Source organism: Ischnura elegans, chromosome 5 (assembly GCF_921293095.1).
Source record: "Ischnura elegans chromosome 5, ioIscEleg1.1, whole genome shotgun sequence".
NCBI lineage: Eukaryota > Metazoa > Arthropoda > Insecta > Odonata > Coenagrionidae > Ischnura > Ischnura elegans.
The window spans coordinates 5436696-5463888 of NC_060250.1; the positions used below are offsets into that span (position 1 = coordinate 5436696).

General features: G+C 41.1%; 1 protein-coding gene across 5 annotated transcripts in view; it reads left to right on the forward strand.

Moving 5' to 3' along the window:
• Positions 1 to 902: 902 nt before the first annotated feature.
• The window catches only part of LOC124158459 (ras-related protein M-Ras-like), a 64023-nt gene continuing 37732 nt past the window's right edge, over positions 903 to 27193 (forward strand). For 2 of the 5 annotated variants that reach the window (XM_046533556.1, XM_046533553.1), the window contains exons 1-5: positions 903 to 1025; positions 1193 to 1216; positions 1522 to 1770; positions 5055 to 5208; positions 20905 to 21067. In XM_046533556.1, the coding sequence (XP_046389512.1) occupies positions 1584 to 1770; positions 5055 to 5208; positions 20905 to 21067 (504 nt within the window). In that variant the 5' untranslated portion in view covers positions 903 to 1025; positions 1193 to 1216; positions 1522 to 1583. Of the gene's footprint in view, positions 1026 to 1192; positions 1217 to 1243; positions 1345 to 1521; positions 1771 to 5054; positions 5209 to 20904; positions 21068 to 21265; positions 21571 to 27193 lie in introns of those variants that run through there. The other 3 variants (XM_046533557.1, XM_046533554.1, XM_046533555.1) reach the window with 3 other exon arrangements.

Below are 27193 nucleotides of genomic sequence, written 5' to 3' on the forward strand. Positions count from 1 at the left end.
ATCAAGGGTAACTCTTTTTTATTTCTTACCAACGGATGGGCCTACATTTGGGCATTTGTTGTGGACATATTGACAGCAGGAAGGAGCAATGCGAAATGAGTAGTACGATAGGAAATTCCGGGAGGCAAGAGTGCCTTTCCGTGAAGAATTGCCAGGGAGAGATAAGCCGTATTAATTAGCGATCCCTACAGTGTGGGAAAGTGCACTTGGGCTTTATCTGGGTAGTAATATAAATTTTGGGAAACTGCCATTGGTAGTCGAGCAATGGTTAAACGTTTGAAAACGTTTTTCCCACAGTCTGTGTATAATACGTTAAAAAACGTTGCTGCAGTTTAAGGTTCAAACAGTAGCTGAAATTTGAGCAAAGTGGTTACGTAGGCTAAGCCTACCTTAATAATGTGCTGTTAATTGATGTGATTAATTTCATAAAGGATGACCATACCTATGTCATTAAGCATATGTGAGCTGTGCAGACTATAGAGCATTCGGAGAAAGAGTGACTGCCAAAATGAGTGGTAGATTCGTGAAAATCATTTGGTAATGAAGTGAAATACAATCAATCTAACTGTTTTGCAGCAGTACGCTCTTTAGTAACAGAGAATGCATTTCTAAGCAGTTTTTAATCTGGAAGTCGTGAGTTGATTAAAAAAAATGACCGTCGTTAATGTGAAGAAATCGATCATTAAACAGTTTTATCACTATCTTAATATACTTTTCTCGCAAATTTTCAATTATGATTCGTCGTGTATGTGCTTTTAGTGTATTGCTTAACCGTGGGAACGAGATTATTTAAAAATTTCATTGCATATCATTTTGAATTAAGCGCTCTAAAGGTTTCTTCGCATATCGTTCATCACTTTATTTCAAGTTGTCAACACAAAGCAGAAGCAGCAGAAGGCGATAGAGCGGGGAGCAGTGGAAGTGAGAGGAAGAAGCTATGAAATGATAGATTACAGGTGTTCAGTTTCGTCTTTTGACCTCGTTTAAATTGTGTTATGATGGTTTTTACTGAACGAATGGAGTAGGTAAGAGTAATCTACGCTAAATTATGGATGTGGTGCTATGACTTAATGTTAAGAAATATTTTAGATGCACCTCAACTGTATCGTTTATGAATTGTCCACCATTCTTACGATGGAATATATTTCTCCTGCGAGACTTTTGGTTCTTATGATGAACGGTTTTTTTCCAGGTAGATTGTCCTGAGATTTTTATGGTGAGTCTAGTGCGCTGCCGCAACATTTGTATTTGTATTGTACGTGCTTGAATATTAACCGTCTTGGATTTAGTGTCAAGCGATATCGAAATCAAATGCCTTAAAATATGTTTTCTTGGAAAAGAAAGGTATTGAAAATTGAGGAGCGTGTGATAGTATTCTTCCCTAAACTTTATATGCTGCGGCATTTTTAACAAACTGATGTTATCCGTATATACCATTAACGTATGACTCGTGATAAATATTCTTGCTGTTTCGTTGCCTTGATTGTTTATTGAAGAATTTTTTGTATTTTCTTTCACCAGATGAGTTATTGTGGAGCTGTAGGCTAGCTTTGAGGAGGAAGCCATTCATTGAAATCTCAAAAATGTCCAAGCCACCGAATGAGAACCTGCTAACTTTCAAATTAGTTGTCGTCGGAGATGGAGGAGTTGGGAAAAGTGCATTAACCATTCAATTCTTTCAGAAGTTGTTTGTTACTGATTACGACCCGACGATCGAAGATAGTTACATACAGCACACCGAAATAGACGGACAGTGGTGTATTTTGGACGGTGCGTACAACATAAATTTAATTAACTGTTGTAAAATTTCATCTCTTGTTTGATATTATATAATTATTTAGCAAACCAGCATTTTCTGACATCGAGGGGTAAGGATTTTAGTATTAAGTTTTGCTGTTTTGGTGTATGTATTGGACCAACGTAATTCACCAATCATGTTGCTGAAATAAGTATTTGCTAAAGTAGTTCTTTCACATTTTGAATTAAATCTAATTCTGTTCTAATTTTACTTTGGCCTGAAATGCTATGAAATAGAATCGATGTGCCTCTGGAATTTCCGATTAGTAGTGAGGAAATTCTCGTTGTTTGCATTAAATCAACTATTTGATGAAAATGACATTGTGCCGAGTCCGCGAGGCTATTTACTTACCTAAGGCCAATATTTCGAATCATCCGCATCTTTCAAAATTGACAAAGTAACAATCTGCTGACATTAAACTATCTCAACAAAATGTCTTCACAGTCATCAAACAAAGAATTGCAATGATAAATAAATCACTTCCAATCATAATTAGCACGACTACCTCCTGTGTGCTCAGAGAATATCTCATTCTTATACCGTAATGAAAATATTGGCCCAGATACCTAGCACTCAATGACATCAGTGTGATAGTTGTGGTAGTGAAATTACAATTCAACAGCTTTAAATTCAGGTGGTTCTAATGTTAGTAATCTTGTTTTGTTACCATTCTCATTGTACAGCTGTTTGTTTTGATTAATCTTTACTGATATTAAGAGGTGGTTGAAGTTTTTCTAATTAGGTTCACAAATTTTGATTCAACTAATTTTTCAGTCTCGTTCTTTCCAATGACACTGTTTCGGTTAGCTAATGGAAACCTAAATAATGCCTCTGTATTGCCTGATGAAATCGAAGTATGTCCTCATCTCTCTTCTATCATTTCGATAGGGTTTAATGCTTGCCTACTGCTAGCATGGTGAAATAGCAGAGTTAAGGATGTTTGATACTGAAACTGTTTAACCCCCTCAAGTCAAGTCCGAGGTTGTCCCAATTGAAGTCAAAGGTCTGGTCTGCAATGCATTCAGTACTTACAATACGGAATATAACTTGGAATTGAATGGTCCCGGAAAGTCAAAGTGTATTCTTTTCCAATTGTTTCTCGTGATAAAATCATTCAGGGAGGTAACTTTGGAGGGTTATGCCTTACTACAAGACACAAAGAATTTCTACGGTCTAGGACAGCAATCTTCAATAGAGGTACATGGAGTTGGAGGAGTATTAATGAGGAAGCTATTCATTTGACTCACATTAGTTTGGCATAATGCTTTCCAACCACCAGTCTCACATTTTCCCTGACAAAAAGAAGAACTCTGACACTAAAGTTAGGAACAATAGAGCAATAAACTGATCAATATATGTATTCCAATTACATATTCATATGGCTCAATTCTTCTCTGCATTGTGCGGGTTGGCTGGGAATCCCAGAGAAGTGTTCATGGGGTGAACATGGAGGGGAGACACTTGAGCAGGTGGAGGAGTGGCTCCCTCCTTCACAATCTTGTCCAATGGGCAAGTGCCAGGTGGGATGAGGGGAAATTCAGGCAGGCAATTGGAAGCCAAAGGGGTGAGAGAAAAGGTGGAGTGAGTCATTGGGGGAAAGAGATTTGATGCAACAACAAGAGAGATAGAGACAACACTCCCTTGATTTCCCAAAAGCCTATGTATATTCATCTGCAGAGCTACTATTTAAGAGTAAGGACCTCTAGCACCGTTTTCAACACCCTCTTCCTGCTAAGTACTCCCTCTTTCCATACATTGTCTCCTCCTCATCTCATCGATAAGCTGCCTCTCCTCACCCACCATGTCCAGCACTTCCTCATTCCTCTCCCTCCACGTCACTTTCTCAATTCTTCTCCACACCCACACCTCGAATGCCTCCACTCTTCTCTGGACCTCCCTCCTGAGCGTTCATGCTTCCACACCAAAAACTATAGATCAGAATAGAGTAGTTTCCTTCATCAAAGAAAACGAAAGGCATTGATTGCGATTCATTACCCACCATTAGTGTATTCATAATATACAAATTATTTGGTTTTAGAAATACCAGTTTAGATGAATGTTAAAGGTCAATTTTAACCTCATTTGAAAAAGGCCAGATTGGCACCCATGCGATGCCACTCCACGTGACGTCACAGGGACCTAGTTTCTATACGAGTAGATAGAAGTTTTACATCGCCTGAGATTACTAATGCATGCATGAGGCACAGAGCTCAGGGAAAAATCCCTTAATAATCACCTATTAAAACTCCTATGGTCAGAAAGTTTCATTCGTTTGATAGGGTATTAATAATCCTTAATTTAACCAAGCGCTACCTGATAACCGGGTACTCTGCTATCTGCTAGCAGCCTGCATTGCAGCAGTGCTCATAGCCTCGCACCAAGGTGGCCTCACACAGCGGTAGCTGGAACCAGAATACCATCACATGGGCTTTTCCCATCAATCATACTTAGCTGTCGCGTTTTCGCACGCTTGAAAATTTACACTTTTCATTCAATTACAAAAAATAGATATCGTCATTTAAAAATCTAAAAGCATGAAATATATACTCCAGGAGTAATTATCTTTTGATTTAGACAATAACAAAGAAGGAAACCACCCTATTCTCCGTGGAGTGTTACCTCTGATCAAAGTACATCAAGGGTTACATATGTGAATATGTTTGGTATTCTAGGTGAAAGATTCAGGAGATCCTTTGTGGAGAGAAGCAATTAAGATTAAACGTGATTGAAAGTACGCTTTACCGTTGCTCTAAGATTTAAGTGGAACAATGAAGTGTGCGTAATAAGTTTCCCATAGGATAGTTGAGGTGCATGGTGGCCTTGTGGGTGGTGATAGTGCTTGGTTGCTAATGGAGAGGTGGCGGGTTCAAAGCCCAGCTGCAGTCTTTGGACATTCCCTATCAAAATTCTCAAGGTAGCCTTGGAAAAGGAACTTACAATAAGCCCTGAATATGTGTTAAATTGACACACCTTCGCATTAGTCTGGGCTAAGCTCCAATCTCATGTATCCTAGCCAACCTCTGGGTTGTGATCAGTGCTTGGTAATTGGTTTTTGAGATTAGTTTCAGGTACCAAGGCTTTTTCAGTGGTTCTTTATTGCCGAATTCTCAGCATTTTTTCTACTCATGTGAATTACATGCTAAAAATCATGTCACAGAATATGATAAACTGATTTCATTTATGATGCTCATTGATGTGAGTGTTTCAAGTAATGAGACGAATAAAAAATCGATTGATTGTCTTTTTGTTTCCACAGTTTTGGATACTGCCGGGCAAGAAGAGTTTAGTGCTATGCGCGAGCAGTATATGCGCAAAGGAGATGGCTTCCTTCTTGTTTATTCTGTCACGGATAAGCAGAGCTATGAAAATATTATCAACTTTCATACACAAATTTTACGGGTGAAAGACAGGTAAGGGAGATTTTTCATTCTGGCACTATTCTTATGTGTGTTGCCAGTGGCGGATCCAGGATAGGGGCAGGGGGGAGGGCTAATGGGGGAGTTAAAATTCCAGCAGTAGTGGGGGTTACCATGCTATCTAGTGTAAATTGGGTACTTCGCTAGCCCCCCCCCCCCTCCATAGAATAGATCCGCCACTGTGTGTTGCTATAGTGAGATGTGAGGAGTCAGCTCTAAGCATTGTGGAAGGGACCGTTTGTTTGTCCACTCGCTGATGCGTCAACATAATGGCACAGTGCCCTGACCTCAAGTGACTGTGGGCCTAAATGCATGCCTTCAGATACGTCAAACCGTCAAACTCTGGATGGCTGCTGTGGTCATAGCATGGCCTATTTTCATTTTGCATGGAATTTATTATTCTTTCACATGTAACGTCTATGGCTCCAAGCTGTGCTTGCAATAGGGCAGTTGCTTCACCAAATAAATCAAATCTATTATTTGTGGCTTTTGCCCCACTATTTAAGTGTTGATTAATAATTTTTATCGGAATAAAAAATAGAATATTCAGTAGTCTTTGCCATGAAATGCATCAATATACATGTGGAAAATATGAAAGTAATGGATAATGAAAAATACATATGTTATACTCAATCAGAAATATATTAAATGTACAATAATTACACAATAAGGCAAAATATTAAACAACTCCAAAGGACATCACAATGTTATCATACTCATCACATTCAAGGAATTCATTGCAAGAGTAAAAGGCTTTTTAGGTGAGCCAGCTATTCTGCTGAACCTCTCTATCCATTAGGGCCGGCCGTAAGTTTCGTATGGCCTATACCGATTCCACTCGGGGGCTGTATTCTGTATTTCGTCGGTACCACACCGGTCGGTTTCCCTTCCCAGCCCACCGACTGCACATCATTCCGTACCGACGACTGCAAATTCAGCGATTCAGTATGGTCGTCGGTATCAAACCAGTCGGTACGCTTTCCCCTCCTTCTCAAACAGGGAAAATCCGAATATATCCGAAGTTAGAAGTCATCTAACGTGTCTCCACCAATGAAAGAAGGGTAAAAACAAGTGAAGACTCATTGGCACAGTTTGTCGTCGTCATTCTCAATCTTTTTCTTTGCGGAAATTACGACTTATTGCTAGATTAAGATAATCGATATTGGATAAGTTGTTAACAATGCTTATATAATGTGTGGTAGTAATGCTGTACCTACAGAATCGAAGGAAACAATATTACAACATCACAATATAGTTTGTATGTGATGGAGATTGTTGTTGCTGGAATGAATTATTGGAACTATCCTTGAGATCGTAGTTTCTTTTAAATATTGGTTCCGTATATTGCTATTTATTCATGATTTGGTAATATAGTTGTCATTAAGTAAGTTCCGTCTAAATGTTATTAACGGAAGGTTATGCCGTTGGCACCATAGCAGACGAAAATAACATACCATGGAACGTGAACGTAGGATTCAAAAGCAAATGTAAATGTCATATTAGAGGAACAAGTTAGGAAATTGTTATAAAAATATGGAGCTGGGTGTAATTAAAAGAAGTGTAATGACGAGGAAGCAAAGAAATTGTGATTGGGTGAAATACATATGTTTAAGTTGCGCATTCCAAGTGAGAGAAAATGATAATATTGCGGCAAACCTCATACTTATTAACAAATATCTTCTTTTATCGTCAAGGGAATCAATGGATGACGATAAAATGAAATATAGTTGCCTGTTACAAATGAAAGAAACTGATACCGTTGTGGCAAACTTCATACTTAAATAAAAAGATCTTATTTCTATGCCGAGAGAAACGCCAAATTGATGATTGAGTGAAATAACAGTCGCCTATTCAGAGTGATATAAAGTGATAACATTGCGGCAAAACTCATATTTAATCAAAAATATCTTTTTTATGTCAAAGGAGCAAAGAAATGATGATAGAGAGAAATAAAGCCTATTACAAGCGAGTGAAAGTGGTAACATAAATGAAAGAAAGTCATTATATGTTAGCAAACCTCATGTTTATTAACCAATATCTTATATTTCTGTCAAGGTAATCAATATAGATGATGACACAGTGAATTATAGAGGCGTATTCGAAGGGGCAGAAAAAGATAACATTGCAGCAAACCTCATCATTTACTCGGTGATGAGGTAAAAACAAAATAAAACGTACAATGCGCACTGGGGAGTTCATGAAACCCTCTAGTCGGTGGCCGTACCAACACCTTTTTGCTGTCGGTACGGCTACCGACGATCTCCCGTCCTCTCGTCGGTGCCGCACCGATCGAGTTCGTACAGAATCGCACGACTTCTTACCGGGAGTCGGTGTGACATCGCACCCGACGAATGGGTGCCGCACCGATCGGTTTGGAGGTACAAAATACGGCCCCTGGAGGGGCCATATCGTATGGCCCGGCCAAAAGTCTTAAAGCCCTTTCTTTAGGCGAGTATGAGAATTATAATTGGTACTATAATTTGGGTTAACTTTTTTAACACTAGTCATTAATTGATGAGGAAGTTTGTTCCAATGTGGATAAAAAATTAATTCTATGGTCATTAACCGAAGTGGACTCTTATGAAAGGATAAATTTGGATTTTCTTTAATCACTGATCTGGCAGCAGATGCTGGAGAGCTTACAAAAAAGTGAAGAACGCAAATCACAGACGAGAAGAAGCAGAAGAAATTTGTGCACGATTTGTACCGTGCAGTATGATAATATTCGTGAATTGTACATTAGGGCAGATCGCAAAAATCGATTTTTTTCAAATCCATATGGCCCAATGAAAAAAAGTTGTGGGACCGATCAAAAATAAGGCCTTAAAAATTTGAGACCTGTACGTGAACCCCTGACCCTCGCTCAAATGCAATTTTGGGGGGGAGGGTCAAAATTCGAAAAATATAATATTTTATGGTCATTCCCTATAGATTTTGCCGAGTTACTGCCCTTCTTGGGCAAAAAGTTCGTGCATTTTGAATTATCTGCCACCGTTTAGCCACAAAATGCCTAATTTGAGTCCGCGTCCGCGAAGAAAATATTCCAATGCCCACGCAGCGTCGCCGATACCAGAGCCGCAGGCCGATCCCTTCCCCTCCACGCTCGCTTCTCCCCCTCCCACGCCTCTAACACAGCAAAATTCATCCTGCGCATGCTGCTAGGAGGTCGTTTATCTTTCATAATATAAATCAGAAGATGGTAGACGGTAAAGAACGATGCGTAGTGAGACGACTTATCCCTTCTTTGGCGCCTCGTCGGCGTTAAACAAATCGATGTTACCAACTTTTAGAGAAGTGGTGAAATAATTTTAGACCTGCGCGCGCAGGAAAGGAGACTACGGTCTTGAAGACGCCTCTCGAGTGGCTATGAAGGTTTGGGAACTTAGGTTATGCACTTCTATTCCGGTATTGTCCGACAGCTGTGACTAAATGGATGAATAAGGGTGAAGGCCGCCGAAGGCATTTTGTGGCTAAACGGTGGCAGATACGTCAAAATGCACGAAATTTTTGCCCAAGAAGGGCAGTAACTCGGCAAAATCTATAGGGAATGACCGTAAAATATTATATTTTTCGAATTTTGACCCTCCCCCCCAAAATTGCATTTGAGCGAGGGTCAGGGGCTCACGTACAGGTCTCAAATTTTTCAGGCCTTATTTTTGATCGGTCCCACAACTTTTTTTCATTGGGCCGTATGGATTTGAAAAAAATCGATTTTTGCGATCCGCCCTATTGTACATGTAATGGATAGAGTTGACATCCTATTGTAGTTCTAACCCCCTCCTCCCCTTCCAATTGTGTAACTATTGTCTCATGGCTGCAATCATTTGCCCCCAAAAGCCTTAGAAATCCAGCCAATGGACAAAATCTAAAGATGAAATTGAAACTTTAAGTTTCATTAATTTTATTACCAGATGCTTATGTTTAGGTATCTGTATAAAATTATAACAACAATATTAGACTATCGTTCTTTCCCTGATTTGTGGACGGAATTTGTCCTTTATGCATCGACTTACTGAAGATTGCCTTACTGCCAAAAAAATGTCTTGTTCTATGTTTCTTTGATATCCTCCCTTGTGAATCGTAATGCAAGGAGAATCTTAAAATATAAAACAATTCATAGTGGATATTTCAAGTTACCTACAGCTTTTTGAAACAAATAAGTAAGAAATCTGCTAGCAAATACGGTAAAACCTCTATGTAGTGAACCTCTTTACATCATAAACCTCCATACTTCATACCACCCCTATGGTCCCGTCAGATTTACATGTAAATTTATAAGCAAACCTCATTGTAGTTGTAGCAGAGCGCTGTCAGCTGCTCAGGACATGGACTCTTGGGGGAAACCCAGGAGGTGGGGGCGTGAAGCCCTCAACGGGAGAAGGGCTTTTGGGCCCGTTGTAAAAGAGAGAGAATAAAGAGTTGTGTTTTGAACCTCGAAGTGAGCGAACGTTATTTTGAATATCCTTCTCCAGCGAACCGGCGCTACATTGGCGCAGTCGGTAGGATTGTGTTCTCGATCCTGAGATTTTGCGTGCGGTTCGGCGGCGGCAGCCATGGCGGGTATGGTGATGCCGGAGAAGTTTAGTGGTGCGGAGGAGTGGGAAGACTGGGTCTTCCAATTTGAGACAGTGGTGGAAATAAATAAATGGCCTGAGGAGCAGAAGACGCTCTATCTGAGACTCTGCCTCACAGGAAACGCTCTCTCGGCGTTTCGTGATCTGCCGGAGGAAAACCGAGGGAGCTATGCAAAGGCGCGGGAGGCGTTGGGGCGGCGCTTCAACCCAAGGGAAGCGAGCGAGAAGGAAAAGGCGCAATTCGTCCAAAGGGCGCGCAACCCCGGAGAAGACATCGCCGCCTTTGCCACGGACCTCGGGCGCCTTGCTCGGCGCGCATACCCTTCCTGGCCCGAGGATGCGAGAAAGGCCGTAGTGCGCGACCGCTTCCTCGATGGGCTCGACGGGAACATTCGGGTGTGGGTGAAGCAGGCGAGACCTGCTAGCCTCGAAGAAGCAATCGGCGTTGCAATCGAGATGGAGGCAATCCATTTCGCCGAGTCATCCACCAGGGGAGTGAATGCGTTGGCGCCGGCGACGCTCGTCAGGTCACAGGATATCGGTGTGGAGAGTCGAGGGTGCGGTCGCGAGGACAGAGTGGAGGCCGCGTTGACACAGAACTCAGAGACAATGAGAGAGGTGTTGCAATTGTTACGAGGGATGGTTATGTCGAGTGGTGAAGACCACGGCCCCGCTCCCGCTCCGGAGAGGCGGCGCCCTAATTCCAGTGTGAGGCGCAGAGATCGGCCGCGCTGTTGGATGTGCGACGAAGAGGGCCATCTGAGAGCCGAATGCCCACGGCTTTCCTTCTCGGGAAACGACGGAAGGCCGAGGAGGTGGTAACCTTCTCGGCCGCAGACGAAAAAGGAACCCGAGACACTACTTCACCGCTCGAGGGCGTCGGAGGACGCGGAGTAAAGGAAATTTGGACAATTTTGTCCGAGTCAGTGCCCCTGGTGCACGGATCCGTTTCGGGGATCCCCGTCGAGATACTAATAGACACGGGAGCGGCAGTGTCATTGATATCGGAAGAAATATGGAGCCGCACCGAAAATTCGGGGAAAATCATAACAGACAATGTGACACTAATAACGGCGAATGGGGAGCCATTACGGGTGCTTGGGAAGGGTGAAGTGATACTTCAGATCGGAGGGGAAGAGTTCTCTCATGATGTGCTCATTGCCCCGCACCTATCGAAGGGATGCCTCCTGGGTGCCGATTTTCTGCGAGCACATCAGTGTGACGTGGCTTTTTCCCGGAATTGCATTCTTCTCCGCGGAAAAGCTGTGCCTTTTCTTACAAGTGAGGGAAAGTGCGAGTGGGGCTGCGCAGTGACGTTGAAGGAGAACGTTGTTCTTCCTCCTCACCACGAAGTGGTAGTGGAGTGTTGGGTGAGCTCGGACCCGGGGTTCAATGAAAAAGTGGGGATAATCGAGCCAAACCCAAAACTTTTAGAGCGTTATGGCGTTTTCGGTGCGCGGATTTTGCATAACGTGAAGGATACCGTGAATATGCTTTTCCTGAATCCCTTGGGAGAGATAGTGACTCTATACAAAGACACGAAAGTGGGCGTATTGCACGAGTGTTGTGGAGAACAAGTGGAAACATGTCAAAAGCCAGTTTTTAGTCTGGAGAACGCGCATCTTCCCCCAGCATCTTCCCTCTTTGACTTAAACTGTGCCGATATTAGTGAAGCGGAAATAGAGGAACTCAAAACAGTGTTGAATGAGTTTTCAGATGTGTGCTCTCAAGGACCCTACGACTTAGGGCGTACAAACATTCTTAAGCACACAATAGAGACTAGTGATGTGTCCCCGATTCGGCAACCTCCCAGGCGATTGCCAATCCACAGACGCGGAGAAGTGCGACGAATCGTAGAGGAAATGATGAGGGACGATATAATCGAAGAATCATCATCTCCTTGGAGTTCACCGATCGTTCTTGTGAAAAAGAAAGACGGATCGACGCGATTTTGCGTTGATTATAGGCGTCTGAATTCCGTGACTCACAAAGATGCTTATCCCCTCCCCCGCATGGATGACATTCTCGATTCGCTCGCCGGCGCAACAGCTTTCTCCACAATAGATATGACGTCAGGATACTGGCAGTGCGAGGTCGCGGAAGTTGATCGAGAAAAGACAGCCTTTACCACTGGTGACGATCTATATCAGTTTAAAGTGCTGCCCTTCGGATTGTGCAACGGACCCAGTACATTCCAAAGACTAATGGACCTAGTGCTCGCGGGTGCACAGTGGAGGTCTTGTTTGGTGTACTTGGATGACGTCATAATTTTTGGAAGGGATTTTAGGGAGCACGTAGAAAGGCTAACAGATGTGTTGATACGCCTAAGGAAGGCGGGACTGAAAATTAAGCCTGAGAAGTGCCAAATCATGAAACCATCTGTGAAATTTTTAGGCCATATAGTCTCCAAAAATGGTGTTGCGACGGATCCTGATAAAATTGCCGCGATCACACAATGGCGATCTCCAGCATCCCTTGAGGAGCTTAGGGCGTTCCTAGGAACTGTGTCTTACTACAGGCGGTTCATTAGAGACTTTTCACAGATAGCCTGCCCCCTTCATAGGTTGACCGAAAAGCATGCCTTAATTAAATGGAGTGCAGAATGTGAAGACGCCTTTCAGACTCTTAAGCGAAAGCTAACGTGTTCACCGATTTTGGCCTTCCCGCGGATGGACTGCGAATTTACGCTCGACCGTGACGCTAGCGGGATGGGTATCGGGGCCGTACTCAGCCAGAGACAGGAAGGCGAGGAAAGGGTTGTGGCCTATTATAGTCGGACGCTCTCTCGCGCCAAAAAACAATATTGTGTGACGAGGCGTGAACTTTTGGTGGTAGTCAATTCTACCCGCCATTTTCGCCAATATTTATTAGGCAAACGGTTTGTGGTGCGCACCGATCATAATTCCCTACAGTGGTTGAGATCGTTTCGAGAACCGGAAGGACAAGTTGCTCGCTGGCTTGAGCAATTGTCGGAGTATGACTTTTTAGTGGTGCATCGGCCGGGAAACAAACATGGAAATGCCGACGGTTTATCCCGGTCTGTTTGTAAACAGTGCGCTCGGGGAGAGGGGGAGCTGATTTCAGCGGAAATCGACACCGTCTTAGAGGCCCCCAGTGAAAGCGTGAGGGACAGGCAAAGCAAAGACCCCGTGCTGAGAAGGGTAATGGAAGCACTCGAAGCAGGAATTCGGCCGTCCGAGGGAGAGAGGAGGGGTGACTGCCCGAAGGCGAAGGCTTTGTGGACACAATGGGATAGGCTAGTGTTTAAGGATGGGGCTCTCTTTCGAAGGTGGGAAGAAGAAGGAAGAGACGCCTTCCGTCTCCAGATAATTGTGCCTGCTGAAGCTAGGGACGAAATTCTTCGGGCTTTGCACGATTCGCCCGTCGGAGGCCATTTAGGGTATGAGAAAACTCTAGGTAAAGTGAGAGAGCGCTACTATTGGCCCGGATACACAAAAGACGTGGAAATTTGGTGCCGCACGTGTGAAGATTGTTCGCGTCGGAAATCCCCGCCTCACCCGCAACGAGCACCACTGGGTCATTGCCCGACGGGAGGACCGATGGAAAGAATTTCCATGGACATTTTAGGACCACTTCCTCAAACAAAGACAGGAAATAAATATATATTGGTGGTCGCTGACGAGTTCACCAAGTGGACCGAAGCGTATGCCATGCATAACCAAGAGGCGGAAACAGTGGCGCATCATGTTAAGGGCTTCGTGTGCAGGTGGGGAGTGCCACGGGAAATCCACACTGATCAAGGACGCCAATTCGAATCCCGCCTCTTCCAAGAGATGTGTAAAGTGATTGGGGCGGTAAAAACAAGAACGTCACCCTACCACCCGCAGTCGGACGGCCAAGTCGAGCGGTTCAATAGAACATTATTAGCTATGTTGAGCCAGTGGACGGATATGGAATCCGAATGGGATGAGCATTTGGATTCCGTCATGCTAGCCTATCGGTCGGCCAAACACGGCAGCACAGGATTTACACCTTATTTTCTTATGTTTGGGAGAGAAGTGCGCCTCCCCATTGAGTTTGAGTGGGGGATCCCTGATGTGCGGAGGGGGGTGGCGCAGCCGAAAGAAGGCGAATTTGTGAGACGGTTGCGAGAGAGCCTCGAGAAAGCCCATGCTCTCACACGGCAGAGGCTTGGGTCAGCCCACCTCCGGCAAAAAGAACAATACGACCGCCGGTGTCACGGTGCACCCTTTGAAGAAGGGGAAAGGGTATGGCTCCACGATCCCGCTACGGCAAGAGGGAAACGTCGTAAATTCCATCGCCCCTGGACGGGCCCCTTCCAAATCATACGGAAATTGTCCGAGGTCACGTACCGGGTGAAGAAGGTGGATAATCCTCGCCGCCGCTTAGTGGTACACTTCAACCGACTCAAAAGGTGGGAGGAAAGACCGGGAGGAGACACGGAAAAGGAATGTCAGAATACGGACGGAGTGGAAGAAACAAAAGCTGGGCCAAGAGAGACCAAGACAGCGAGGGAAAAACCTGTCGTCCGCGGAGGGGGTGGATGGAAGTTTTTCTCCATTCCACCAACACATGAGGGCCAAGCGACTCCGGCAGCGAGAGAGGAGCCACCAGCTGAAGCGGTTGAGCCGACCATGCGATATCCCAGACGGGTTACAAGAGAACCACAAAGGTTTCAAGCCGGGCTCTGAGGAAGGAGTAATTCCGGGGGGGTGGCCTCTTTTCTTTTCGTTTCAGAGGTAAGGAGATAAAGGCGCCAACTTTCCGAGATCCGAGGACAGCGAAGGTTCCAGCTATGCCGACCGTCGCGAGGGCGCGACGCCTTTGAAAGGAGGGGGCAGTGTAGCAGAGCGCTGTCTGCTGCTCAGGACATGGACTCTTGGGGGAAACCCAGGAGGTGGGGGCGTGAAGCCCTCAATGGGAGAAGGGCTTTTGGGCCCGTTGTAAAAGAGAGAGAATAAAGAGTTGTGTTTTGAACCTCGAAGTGAGCGAACGTTATTTTGAATATCCTTCTCCAGCGAACCGGCGCTACAGTAGTGAACCTTTTCATCTCATAAAATCTCCACTTATCATACCAAGGAGACACCCCTGAGACAGCTTAACCACCTCTGCAAATCGTACCGAGGCAACTAGAGACCATTAATGCAGCCACGATTATGTATATGGAATGGCATTTTCAGCAATAAAAGTTTCACGCTTATTTTTTTTCTTATACACCTTTAATATGCTGTAATTTTCACTTTAATCATTAGTTATGGCCATTTTGTTCCATATGAGAGCATACCTAACAGTAAATAAGAAAAAAGGTATCCAACTACATATCATAATCATTTTAAGTGATTGTTGTTTTAAAAGAGATCATATCGTTTACTCTCGAATCATGGTAAAAATCATGCAATAGCACTCGCTTTCTGTGATTATCAAATTATAAATATATGTCCACTAATGCATGCATATTTGTTTAAACACATAAATATAATTGTTTAAAAGGCAGTACAGTAGACTCGTTAATACGAACAACGTTATTACGGAATTCTTTGTTATTGCGAAGCAAATAGTTGCTCCCGACGAAAAGGCCTATACGAGCTATAGTAAAAGAAACGTTATTACGAAATATTCGTTTTTACGAAATTACGAACTGCAGGCCTATCATCGGACAACTCTCGGCGGCCGGACTGTAGGTTTATCAACTTAGGAACAAGGTCTTGAGACGCATCTAGCTCGTATATCGGACTGACTGTATTCGGGAAGATATCAACCCTAGATTGCGTCATTCTTCTGTCGAGAAACTGAAACGTATTTTTCTATTTATATATATTTTCGCGTAATTTATACGCGTTTATATTCTAATTTTTTTCGACGATTCCTATAAGAAACATTCATACAAACTTCGTTATTACGAATCTCCTGTTTGTCGGCCCCGTGAACTTCGTAATAACGAGTGTCTACTGTAGAGCCTTTCATTTCCGAAGGATATGAAAAAATGGTGCCTATCATTGAAACCTGTCTATAGTGAACCTCCACACATCAAATTGCCCAAATTCTGGTCCCCTCCATTACAATGTAAAGAGGTTTTACTGTACAGCACAGAAAGCAAATTAAATCCCGTTCCTCTGTTCTCTTCAGCATAGCATCCATTTAAAAAGTATTTCTATCTTTTTAACTACAAGCCAACTTTTAGTTCATCCACTATATCTACTTAAAAAGTAAGTTACAACTTCTTTTGACGTGCAGAAATATTTAATGAAAATATTATCATCGTATGCGAACAGATTACACATATCCCGTATCCTCCTCCTTTCCAGATGAAGTTGGCGTCTTTCTTTTTTAAATCTAGCCAATGTCTGTTGAATCCGTATGTGCTCCCTTGAATAATCATATACAGTAAAACCTCTTTACATTGTAATGGAGGGGACCAAAATTTGGGTAATTTGATGTATGGAGGTTCACTATAGAGAGGTATTAGTAATATGCTCCATTTTTTCATATCTTTTGGAAATGAAAGGCACTACTGTCTTTTAAACCATTATATTTATGTGTTTAAATAAATTTGCATGCATTAGTTAACATATATTTATTATTTAATGATAACACAAAGCAAGCGCTATCATGTGATTTTTACCATGATTCAAGAGAAAACGATGTGATCTCTCTTAACCCGTTAACGCCTAGCAGTACCATATGGTACCAGCCGGTAGTGCAATGCTAAACGTAACTTTTTTGTCACTTTTTGTAATTTATTTGGATTTTTGAGAGCTTAAACATAATAAGAATGTTTTTATTTACTTTTTCCTGGAAAGTTTGCTTTTTTAAAGCTGAAATTAACGTATTTAGAGCTGTTTGAAAATTGAGAATTTTCAGCTATGTGAAAAAAACGGAATTTTTAATGCAAGCATTTCGATTTTCTTTACTTGCGTCTTATGTACTCATAATACGAAGATGTTTTTATGTAATTATGATTGTTAAAACATGTAAATTTCATATTAAGCATGGTTTTTGTATGTGAGCCTAATATTTGGGATGTTATGATGCAAAACATTTTGGTGGTACCATATGGTTCTGCTAGGCGCTTGCACTACCATGTTTTGGCGGAAAACGTAAATACGAATATTTCTGTTGTTTTCTAACAGTTATTTATTTTACAATTATTTATTTTTCATCATTGATATTATGAATTTTGCGTTATTTAAATGTTATAACGCATATTAAATGTGTACATAAATTAATTTTTTCGTTATAAGGACATCATCCAAGTACATAAGGCCCTAAATTGTCTGCATTTTTTTAGAATCTCGTACCCTCACGAGGGCTCAAGGAGTGGGAGGTATAATTGCATACCTGAATCCTATTTAGAAAAACATGAATAGGAAGAGTATCCGTGTACTCAATTAGGAAGGGGGTATGATGGGGAACAAGGGGGCTTGCTAAGGGGATAATTCAATGACGGCTGGCGGCGAGAGACGATCACGCGACAGGCATCACTTCAACAAGAGCAGCGTAATCCTAATTTTTGTCTAACGTATCGCAATCACACTATGATACTTTTCACACTTTCATGTGCTAGTAAAACCGAAATAACTTACACATACTGCTTATAATGTAGCATGTGCTGCTGCAAAGAGAGGATGAATACCTTCCTTCTGACTGAGGAAAATGGAATAACGAGTGGACGCCAATTTTGCTCGAATTTGAAGTTGCTGTTCGAAAAGGTGGAGGGTCAGCTGAGTTTATCTCAAGAAATGTCTGAGAATTTTCAAAAGTGTAGTGAAACTGGACAGAGCCGTTAAGCACCCAAAAGGTATAAAAATAGGAAGGAAGGACGCGTTTTTGACGATGAAGAGATCGTAAAGCACGAAAGGATTTCTCGTAATCCTGATTACCAACTCACTGTTTCATGAAGCATCCCCAACTAGAATATTTGAACTGTTCTTTGACGAAAATGTCCTTACACACTAAGTGTTAGAGGCGAATAGGTGTGTACAATTCTGCAACTGTTATGACCCAAATATAACACATGAGGTATTGAAAATATTTGTTGCAATTCTTTTAATAAGTTGGCATAAAACGACTCCCAGTAAAAGGCACTATTGTGAGGCAGCACTAAACGCCAGAAATAATCTTGTTTATTACACAATGAGACGTAACAGATTTCTACAACTTCTTAGATTTATTCATTGCGGTGATTACACCGCTATGGATAAATCATATAAGATATGGAAAATGCGCCCTTTTATGGGCATGGCAAAAGAAAGATTCGGCGGATATTTCAGAGAAAAGCAGTCCTTGAGTTTCAATGAGTCGATAATGTTCTCTTTTGGAAGACATGGCTGTTAGCAATTCATGCAGGGGAGGCTAATTAGGTTTGGCTAGAAAGTGTGGTGCATCAATAGCTCAGATAGCTACTTCATAAAACTCAGGAATGTGAAAGCCTACGAAAAAGGAATTGGGAAAGATAGTGTGGGGGTCGACAAAATGTTTGTGGCCCATTTTTACTTGGATTCTGGATGCAATGACTCCTAACGCATGGATGCTGATGCGGACATCGTGAAAAAATATAACTCGGCTTGAGTTCCGATGGCCAGTAGTATAATCACAGCTGGATACAAGGATCCCCTAAAATATCAAGGACGTGCTCAATTTAGCAGAAGTGCGACTGGAATGGGGCTAAAGAAATAGATTTGCGATTGATTCATCTTTCAAAGATTGCATTCAACTGACAGCGGCCTATCTTCTTTCCAATGCCCCTGATAGGTTCGACGGGCACAACCAACAAATAAAATCCAAGCACAAGTGGGGACGGTGTGCTACTGAAAACTGAACCAGTAGAATAAGAACAGAATGTTTGAAATGCAATGCAGTGACTGCTTTGTTCATTTCCATGTGCGGCAACGACTGAGTGAAACACTTAAATCATGTTATTCTTGATTTCTACGTCAATTATGCATAAATTCTATTTTATATACAATAATATTTAATAATTAATTGAATATTATCGATATTTGAGCGTAATTTTGGATGAAAATGAATGTATTTTCCAGAAAATAATAAATATTTAATGTTTTGGGCTTAAAAATGTGATTTCCGAAAAGTTTTTCAAATTTCGATTTTTTGACCCCTTAAACGCCTAGCGGTACCATATGGTACCAGGCTATATCTCGGTAACTATTAGAGATAAAAGAATAAAATTTGCACTGAATGACTCAGAATTTCATTCGTATTAAAACATATGATTACCACAAAATCGCAGAAACTTTTTAATCCAGGCGTTACCGGGTTAATTCAACAGTCACTTAAAATGATTAGGATAGTTGGATATCTTTTTTCTTATTTACTGCTAGGTATGCTCTCATATGGAACAAACTGGCCATAACTAATGGTTAGCGTGAAAATTACAGCATTTTAATAAAGGTATAAAAGAAAAAAAAATAAGTGTGAAACATTTATTCCATGTGCATAATCGCGGCTGCATTAATGGTCTTTTGTTGTCTCGGTACAATTTGTGGAGGTAGTCAGGCAGTCTCAGGGGTGTCTCCTTGGTATGATAAGTGGAGATTTTATGAGATAAAGAGGTTCACTACAAAGAGGTTTGCCTATAAATTTACATGTTAATCTGATGGGACCGTAGGGGTGGTATGAAGTGTGGAGGTTTATGATGTAAAGAGGTTCACTACATAGAGGTTTTACTGTATTTCTTGAATAATCATTATATAATCGATGACACTTCGTAAATTTCTTTTATAACTCCTTAGGTGAGCAATGTTATTTTGTATGGCCCGTGTTATGATGGCCTCCTATGCAGGTCATAGTATTACAGCCTTTAGGCCATAGCTACCGCCCAACTTATGGCCTTTCGCTCAGAGTAGAATCGCTTGAAGCCATACATATGTCTCAAGGCTGTAGTTATGGTCAATTTCGACTTATGGCCTGGCCATATGATTTGTGGAATAACCCTGCAGGAACGCGTAACTGATTTAACTTTAAACCCACTTATATCCTTAGCCCCTGGGGGCAATCTCTTGAAGAGACAAATTTTTTGAAATCCCTGTGGGCAATCTATTGAAGAGACCTTTTTACAAACAGGCTTAAATTTTCTTTTACATGGCTTCAACATCTCTATATATTACAAGCTATTCAGAGTCATAATACCAAAGGCAGAGGAAAGAGGGTGGCAGTGGTTCCTTGGGTTTGAAAATGAAATTAACCTGACTGCCATCTTTTGCATCATAAATGAACTATTTGTGGATTACAGACAAGTGACCCCATAGTTCGAAACCGCAATTGATATGGCAATGAATTAAGGCATATCATATGTGAATGAGATACCTCTTTGGAATGACTTGTTTAAGTTTGCATAACATCTAGACTGTTCCAATGTCTTCATTATTCTGGCTCAGAAGAATGGAGAATGGTTCACAAGGGAAGATATCAAAGAAACATAGGGCAAGACATTTTTTTGGCAGTATTGTGGTCTGAATTTTTTAAAGACTTCGCATTCAGAATTTCCGCAAAATAAGTCATAAAGGCATTAGTATTCATGCAAACATCACTCTCATGTTAAGTACACATTTGGAAGGAGAAATGAGATAATCTTTGAACTCCATGAGAATTGGGAGGTGTTTTCCGCAATCCACCTGCACCTTGGATCATACAACCCCCGGACATCAGTCAAAAAATGTGCTAAATCGACTATCTTTGCCGTAGTTCCCCAACTTAGTTCGGTGAATATGTTTTGAATGTTCATCTTGTACATATTCAAAGTTAGTGTAGCAAGGAACGACCCTTGCACGTTCTATGAACGTTCTAAGCACATTCAATCTGAATTAATGCAACTCTGCACATACTAGTACAATGCAACTCTGCACATACAAGTACTTCAAACTTAATTGTGCCCAAACTGTCCCCACTGGGCCTTTTATCTTTGAAGTCAATTCTAAAAATGACCATTTTAGAAAAAAAAAACCTTGCCAATGATAAGTAATCCCATGTACAGTTGATAATTGGGTAATAAAGGCCTAGTTTATATTTTGTGTTGATTAAAAAATGAGTACGTTCATTTTTATTTTATGTAAATGGAAAACTTTTACAGCAGATTTGGTCCAGTTTGAAATGGAAATGTCTATTTATTCATTTGCAGAGATTTGTATCCTATGCTGCTGGTGGCGAACAAAGTGGACTTGGTGCACTTGCGGAAGGTGCCAGAGGAGCTGGGAAGGGAGCTGGCACTCAAACTGGGCATCCCGTACATCGAGACCAGTGCCAAGGACCCTCCCTTAAATGTCGATGCAGCATTCCATGAGGTAACAACAACGTGTGCTATTTGGAAATGCAATGGATGACTGATGTGGTCTCCACTCACTCACTGTGGGTGTGTCAGCCCCAGACTCATAGGAATTGCTCCCCACTGCTGATTTGATGCACTTACAATTGCTTTGTTGGATAAAGACAATGTGGTAATCACTTGGAAATGTTGTAGTCATAGGAGCATCCTATTCTAGGTGTTGCAGTTATGAATGCGTGCATGGAGTGAATTTAGAGCCATCGAGGTAGTCCTACCTCACAATTTAATCATCTCATAGGATATCTGTTGTTGAGGAAATGTTCCCAAAAATATTAACATTGAAATTAAAGGTGTACCTTGAGAGGCAGCACGATCCATTGCTGGATCATCTGTGCTTCATTGGTAAATGTGCACTTTATTGCATCATTAGTCATGCATCTCATTTTTCATATCCCTTTGTGCAAGTAAACTTTGTCCAAGGTGTTAATAGGAGAATAGGACTGTAAATATTCCTCTGTAAAACATTTGTTTCATTTGCTATATGTTTTAGTTCTTAGTTCTAGATTCCTCTATCTCTTATCTAAGTCTGAATCAAACGATCATTTTCTTTCATCGCGAAAAGTGATCGCTCGAGCGATCATTAAGTATCCGAATCACACGCTCCCTCCCTCCCGCCATCACCTTTCACATCACTTCCGATATCACAGCTCGTTGTCATAGGACCTGCATAACGATTGTCATACGTTGCGCTGCAATCCCTCCGTACGGGAATGCGTTCTGATGGGCTGATATGAGGTTTTAGTGACGGAAAAAGCGACCAGACGAGTGATGAAAAAGGTGATGGGAATCCTCATCATTGGAGTGGTCGTGAAAAAAATTGCCGGCGACGATCATTTGCAAGTGATCGCTGTAGTGATCACTCGGAAATGACGGATAAAATGATGGTAAGTGATTGAGGCTTTAGTCATTGAAATATGAGGGCTGGTGAAGTCTGACAGTCTGAGATAACCATCCGTTAGTGCACCTCAATCGGTGATAGTTTTCTATGAAATATTTCCTGTCACAGAGAAAGAAATAATTCAAATTGGTCAATCCATTGAAATTAAGAACTCTGCAGGAATTGATGGTGTACCAGACAGAATAATTAAATTCTCCATTCCTTATACATGCAAAATCCTCGTCTATCTCATTAATCTTTCCTTAAGTGAGGGTAGCTTTCCCAAAAGATTGAAGGTAAGCAAGGTAATTCCATTGCAAAAAAAAGGAAATTTAAAGGATATAACAAATTTCAGGCCTATAAGCTTGCTATCAGGCTTATCAAAAGTTTTTGAAAAAGTGATGCAAATGTTGTAAATTTCTTGGATAAAAATTCAGTTCTCACTCAACAACAACATGGTTTCAGAAAAAACAAATCTACGTCCACAGCTCTTCATGAACTTATTACCAATGTTTTAAGTGCAATGGACACTGGTAAATTATCCTTGGGTGTCTTCTTAGACCTTTCTAAAGCATTTGATGTAGTAAATCATAATCTATTATTGCAAAAACTAATTAAATATGGAATTACAGGAAATGCAAATAAATGGTTCCATTCTTATCTCAAAGGAAGGTCCCAAGTGGTTGTAATCCCCCATCTTGACAATTCCACAAATTACAGAGCTGAATTCAAGTCAGATGAAAGGGCAATTGAAATGGGTGTTCCGCAAGGTTCCATTCTTGGGCCTCTATTATTCCTATTATATATTGATGACCTACCTGAGAGTATCCCAGAAGCAAAAACTATAATATTTGCAGATGATACAAATGTTCTCATCGAATCCAATATAAAATCTGATCTACTAAAGAAAGTTTGTTCCACAATGAAATGTTTAGAAGACTGGTGTCAAAATAACATGATGGCCATTAGTGTTCAAAAAACAGTCTGTGTTAATTTTGGCAGAGATCAAACACCCCCAGTAAAATTATGCGGAAATGATTTAAAATTTGTTGAAAACCTCAATTTTCTTGGAGTAAACATTGAATCAACAATGAAATGGTCTATGCATATAGAAACCCTTACCTCTAAGCTAAATAAAACTCTTTTTCAATTAAGATATCTAAAAACAAGTACCAGTATCCGTATTCGAAAATGCCTCTATTATGCAAATTTTCAGTCACATCTGTCATATGGAATTATTTTCTGGGGGGGCTCACATCAATCTCATAAAATCTTTAAATTACAAAAACAGGCAATTAGGGCTATTCTCAATCTACCCTATAGGGAGTCATGCAGGGCACATTTTCAATCCTTACAAATTATGCCTCTTACTGCCTTGTATGTATTTAATTTAATAATGTATGTCAAAAAAAATCAGAACTCATTTGATCTAAACTGTCAAATACACCAAATAAACACCCGACAAAAACATGATATACATATTGAACCGAGGTCATCTAAACTTGCTAGTGAAGGACCATATCATAAAGGGGCCAAACTTTTTAACTTACTACCACCAGATATTAAAGCAATCCAAAATAGCAACTCATTCAAGCACAAATTAAAAACGCTTATATATCAAAATTCAATTTATTCACTAGATGAGTTCTACGACTTGTGTAAAAAATATGTTAACAAAAAGAACTCGACACCTTGCAAGCCATAACATGTATATATGTCATCTGTCTTTTATGTTTTTATCTCATGTGTTGTTTGTCCACTATATGACGATTTCTATGTTACATATGTAACCCAACGGAAATAAAATTATTATTATTATTATTATTATTATGAGGCAATGTGAAAATATTTTCGTGTGTATTTTGGAATTTGTCTGCAGGTTTTTTGAAGGGACCAGAAATTTTGACATCAATGCTGGAGAAAGCATGTTTCATCTCCATGGAATTAATGGGCTTGTGGCCATTCCCTTAATCCTTGAAGTTAACACAATTGACCCCTTAAGGTCTGCCTGGGAAAGGATGGACGTTAAATTATCAGTTTGAAAGCTTTTGGAGCATAGCTAACTTACGCTCTCCACTCATTCTGAGGCAAGATAATGGCCACTTACCTAACATAACTGTCTTTTTCTTGATGTGCACTCAATGACAATAATTTCTGGATTGATGCCATACCTACCATTTAATATGAAATCTTTCCAAGCCCCATGACATGTCTTTCCTTTGCGTTGGTGGTGCGTTGGATTGTTCGGCCAGGAAGAGATTTCCAGAAGAGACCTGTTTCATCCATGTTATGATGATGTCACAGTGCAAATGATTCAATGATTGAGGCATCAATTTGATGCCACTTGCTAACCAAGTTATCATCTACTTTCCCTTCTTGTACTCATTCATGCTGGTAGTTAATGTTGTGCCTCTTTTTGAAACTGTCCTACCATATTGTAGAGTATGTACTTCAAAACTTGATGCGCTAGTGTGAGGGGCAAAGTCTTCTCTTGCAAGATATGACCACCAACAGGAATTTTTTTCGGTGGCAATCACTAGAAACTTTTTTTGTTGTTATAATTGTTCATATGGGTATTCAGGCTATAAACTCGAAGTTAAAATAAATAATACATAATGCAAAACAATGTAAATACCAATCTGTTGAGGTACAAAACAAAAGTTTTTTTCCTCTGTCTGCTATTGATTTGTCACAATAATCAGTGATCATTAAGTCACTTAGCGGCTTGCTCATTGATCTTGAATAACCATCTATCAGTGGGTATCTGAGCAAATGAAAAGAAAAACTATGTATTTATCCACCAATTTATTCTTGCGATACAAGTAGTTTCAACGCATCGGCATCATCATCAGGTACAAAGGGTTCAAGCACAGAATAAGTCCTTATGTGTATATCAAAAGTATGCAAGGTGATTTCAGTGGGGGAGGAAGAAGGCAGGTGGGAGGGGGAAATCTCGAGGAGGTGATGTGGCATTGTGAGCGGGTGGTGAGAGCTGGAGAGGGGCGGGGTGTGGATGTCCGTTGGCAGGGAGTGTAGGAGGGTTGTCAATGACTAAGGTAATGGCGGGGGTGTCCATAGGAGTAATGGAAGGGTAAGGATTATGGGCTGCTTGTTTTTCCAGAAGGGTCAGGGAGGGTTTTGGGTGGGGGGAAAGGTTTTCAAATAAAATGTCGTTAAGCAGGGGACATTTCTTCATGAGTCTTCTAATCTCCAACTCCTCTTTCTTGTCCATTCTCCTCCCTTTTTCTTCCCAGTGTAGAATCCTTGGGATAGAATAACTGCTGTGGTTCTCCTCCCACAAGTGTTTCTCAAACTGGGACGGGGAGAGGTTGCTAACGTACGAAACTCCTTGTGTGCTCCTCTACTCTCAGCTGAAAAGTGCGGCCCGTTTGTCCAACACATGCAGCAGAGCACTCCTTTAATTTTAATAAATTAATACCACTGTTGTCCAAAGGGTCACTTCTCTTTTTTGTGTTATTAAAAAATTTTTCAAGTAGTGTTGTTGTTGTAAAAGGCTATCTTGAAAAGGTTATTAGGAAATAGGTTGCTTATATTCTCTGACAAAAAACCGTAGTATGGTAATTTACTCCTTAAATTTATCTTCCTTTGATTCGATCGGATTGAATATGTAATGTATTCTGCGTTCGTGGGGAGCGTTTTCTTCGGAGCATGTTATCCGCAAGTGTTCTGTTATTCCCATTTGGTGTTGCTATTGCTTTAATCATATCCAATTCATTATTAAGGTTTTCTTTGGAGAGGGGGATATTCAGAAGTCTATTTAGCTAGAAGTGGAATGTCAATACGTTATGGGAAATGTGATAGTGGGAGTCGGAGGTTCGTGAAGCATATAAGTAAGCGTGCGTTCACTCATTGGCTGTGGCAGTGCAGAAGACTCCCGATTATGTATCCGTGTTGCAGATTATCCGTGTATGAGTCCACATTCCTTCGATGTTTTCCGCAATCTTTATAAGAAAGATATAAAATCAGACACAAAAGCAGCAGGATATTTGCATTTTAATGCTTTGCTACAGCGGGCCTATTATTTCCATTAGAATTCCCGTAGAAAAATGGAATTATTTTTTTACTTGCTGGCAAGGAATTTTTCAAGGTTTTTTAGACATCTGATCTAGCATTGCAGATGTTGATCAGTGACAGAAAAAAAAACTAGAGTAATTTTCTACAATTCTTGAATGGTAAACAAATGTAAATGGTGAAAAATGTTATATACGATCATTGTATGTAAATTTCATATTGCAAATGCGCATTTATTGCCCTGGACTTGCATACGGTTGAATACGACCCAAGGGAACTGGAGATTTCATCACATTCGGACATATTCACCCCTTGACTAGTCAAGGTCAATCTGGAGAGGAAGAGAATACATAGTAGAAGCGAAGGCAGTGAGGGAAGTGGAAGTAGGGAGAGCATGAGTCTCAGCCAGGCACGTGCTTGCGTAGACAGTTTGCCATAAGCCCTGGTTTCCAGCATCTGGGCGATATGGTGATCGCACGCCACTTGCCTTCACGGGAGTTCCTATTTTCCAATCATTGCGGTGTGTGATCGGGCTCAGTGATCACGTATCTGCATCCCGAGCAATGCTGCATGGTGTGCCAGATACATAGAGTAATTTCCGATGTCGCACAGTGCAATTGAAGCATTAGTGTGAACGACGTCTCTGAATCCGTCATCTCAGAGCCACGGATGCGAGGTTTTCAGAATTCAACGGAGCAGTAGGAGTGCAATCATGTTATTGCAGCAAAAAAGATCGCAGTCAGGAAAATAAAGCTGCTAATGATTCCGGAAAGCAATCTAAAATAACATAAAATGTGCGTAGATAATAATTGATTGATTTATGTCTATCGATGGCTAAGTTCTAACAACTCGTATCTCAAAAATAGCAACTTTTCAGGAGAGGAAAGGAACGATTAGTTTCTTTTACTTGTACACTGAAATTAAAAACCAAAAGTTCATAAAACTGAAAAAGAAGCATTCATTTTCAAACAAAGAGTTGTTTTTTGCTTCTATTTTATTTTTTTAAATGTTATTTCACTTTGTTTAACATACCTGTCTCAAACCAGCCGAATATATATATTGTGACAGTCGGCTTCTCAAGCATGATACCTCCAGGGGCGCCGACTTATAAAAAATATTGAGGGGGCCCATATCGGAGGTCTTGCCCCGGGAAGAGGTTAAATTCAAAGTGTGTCG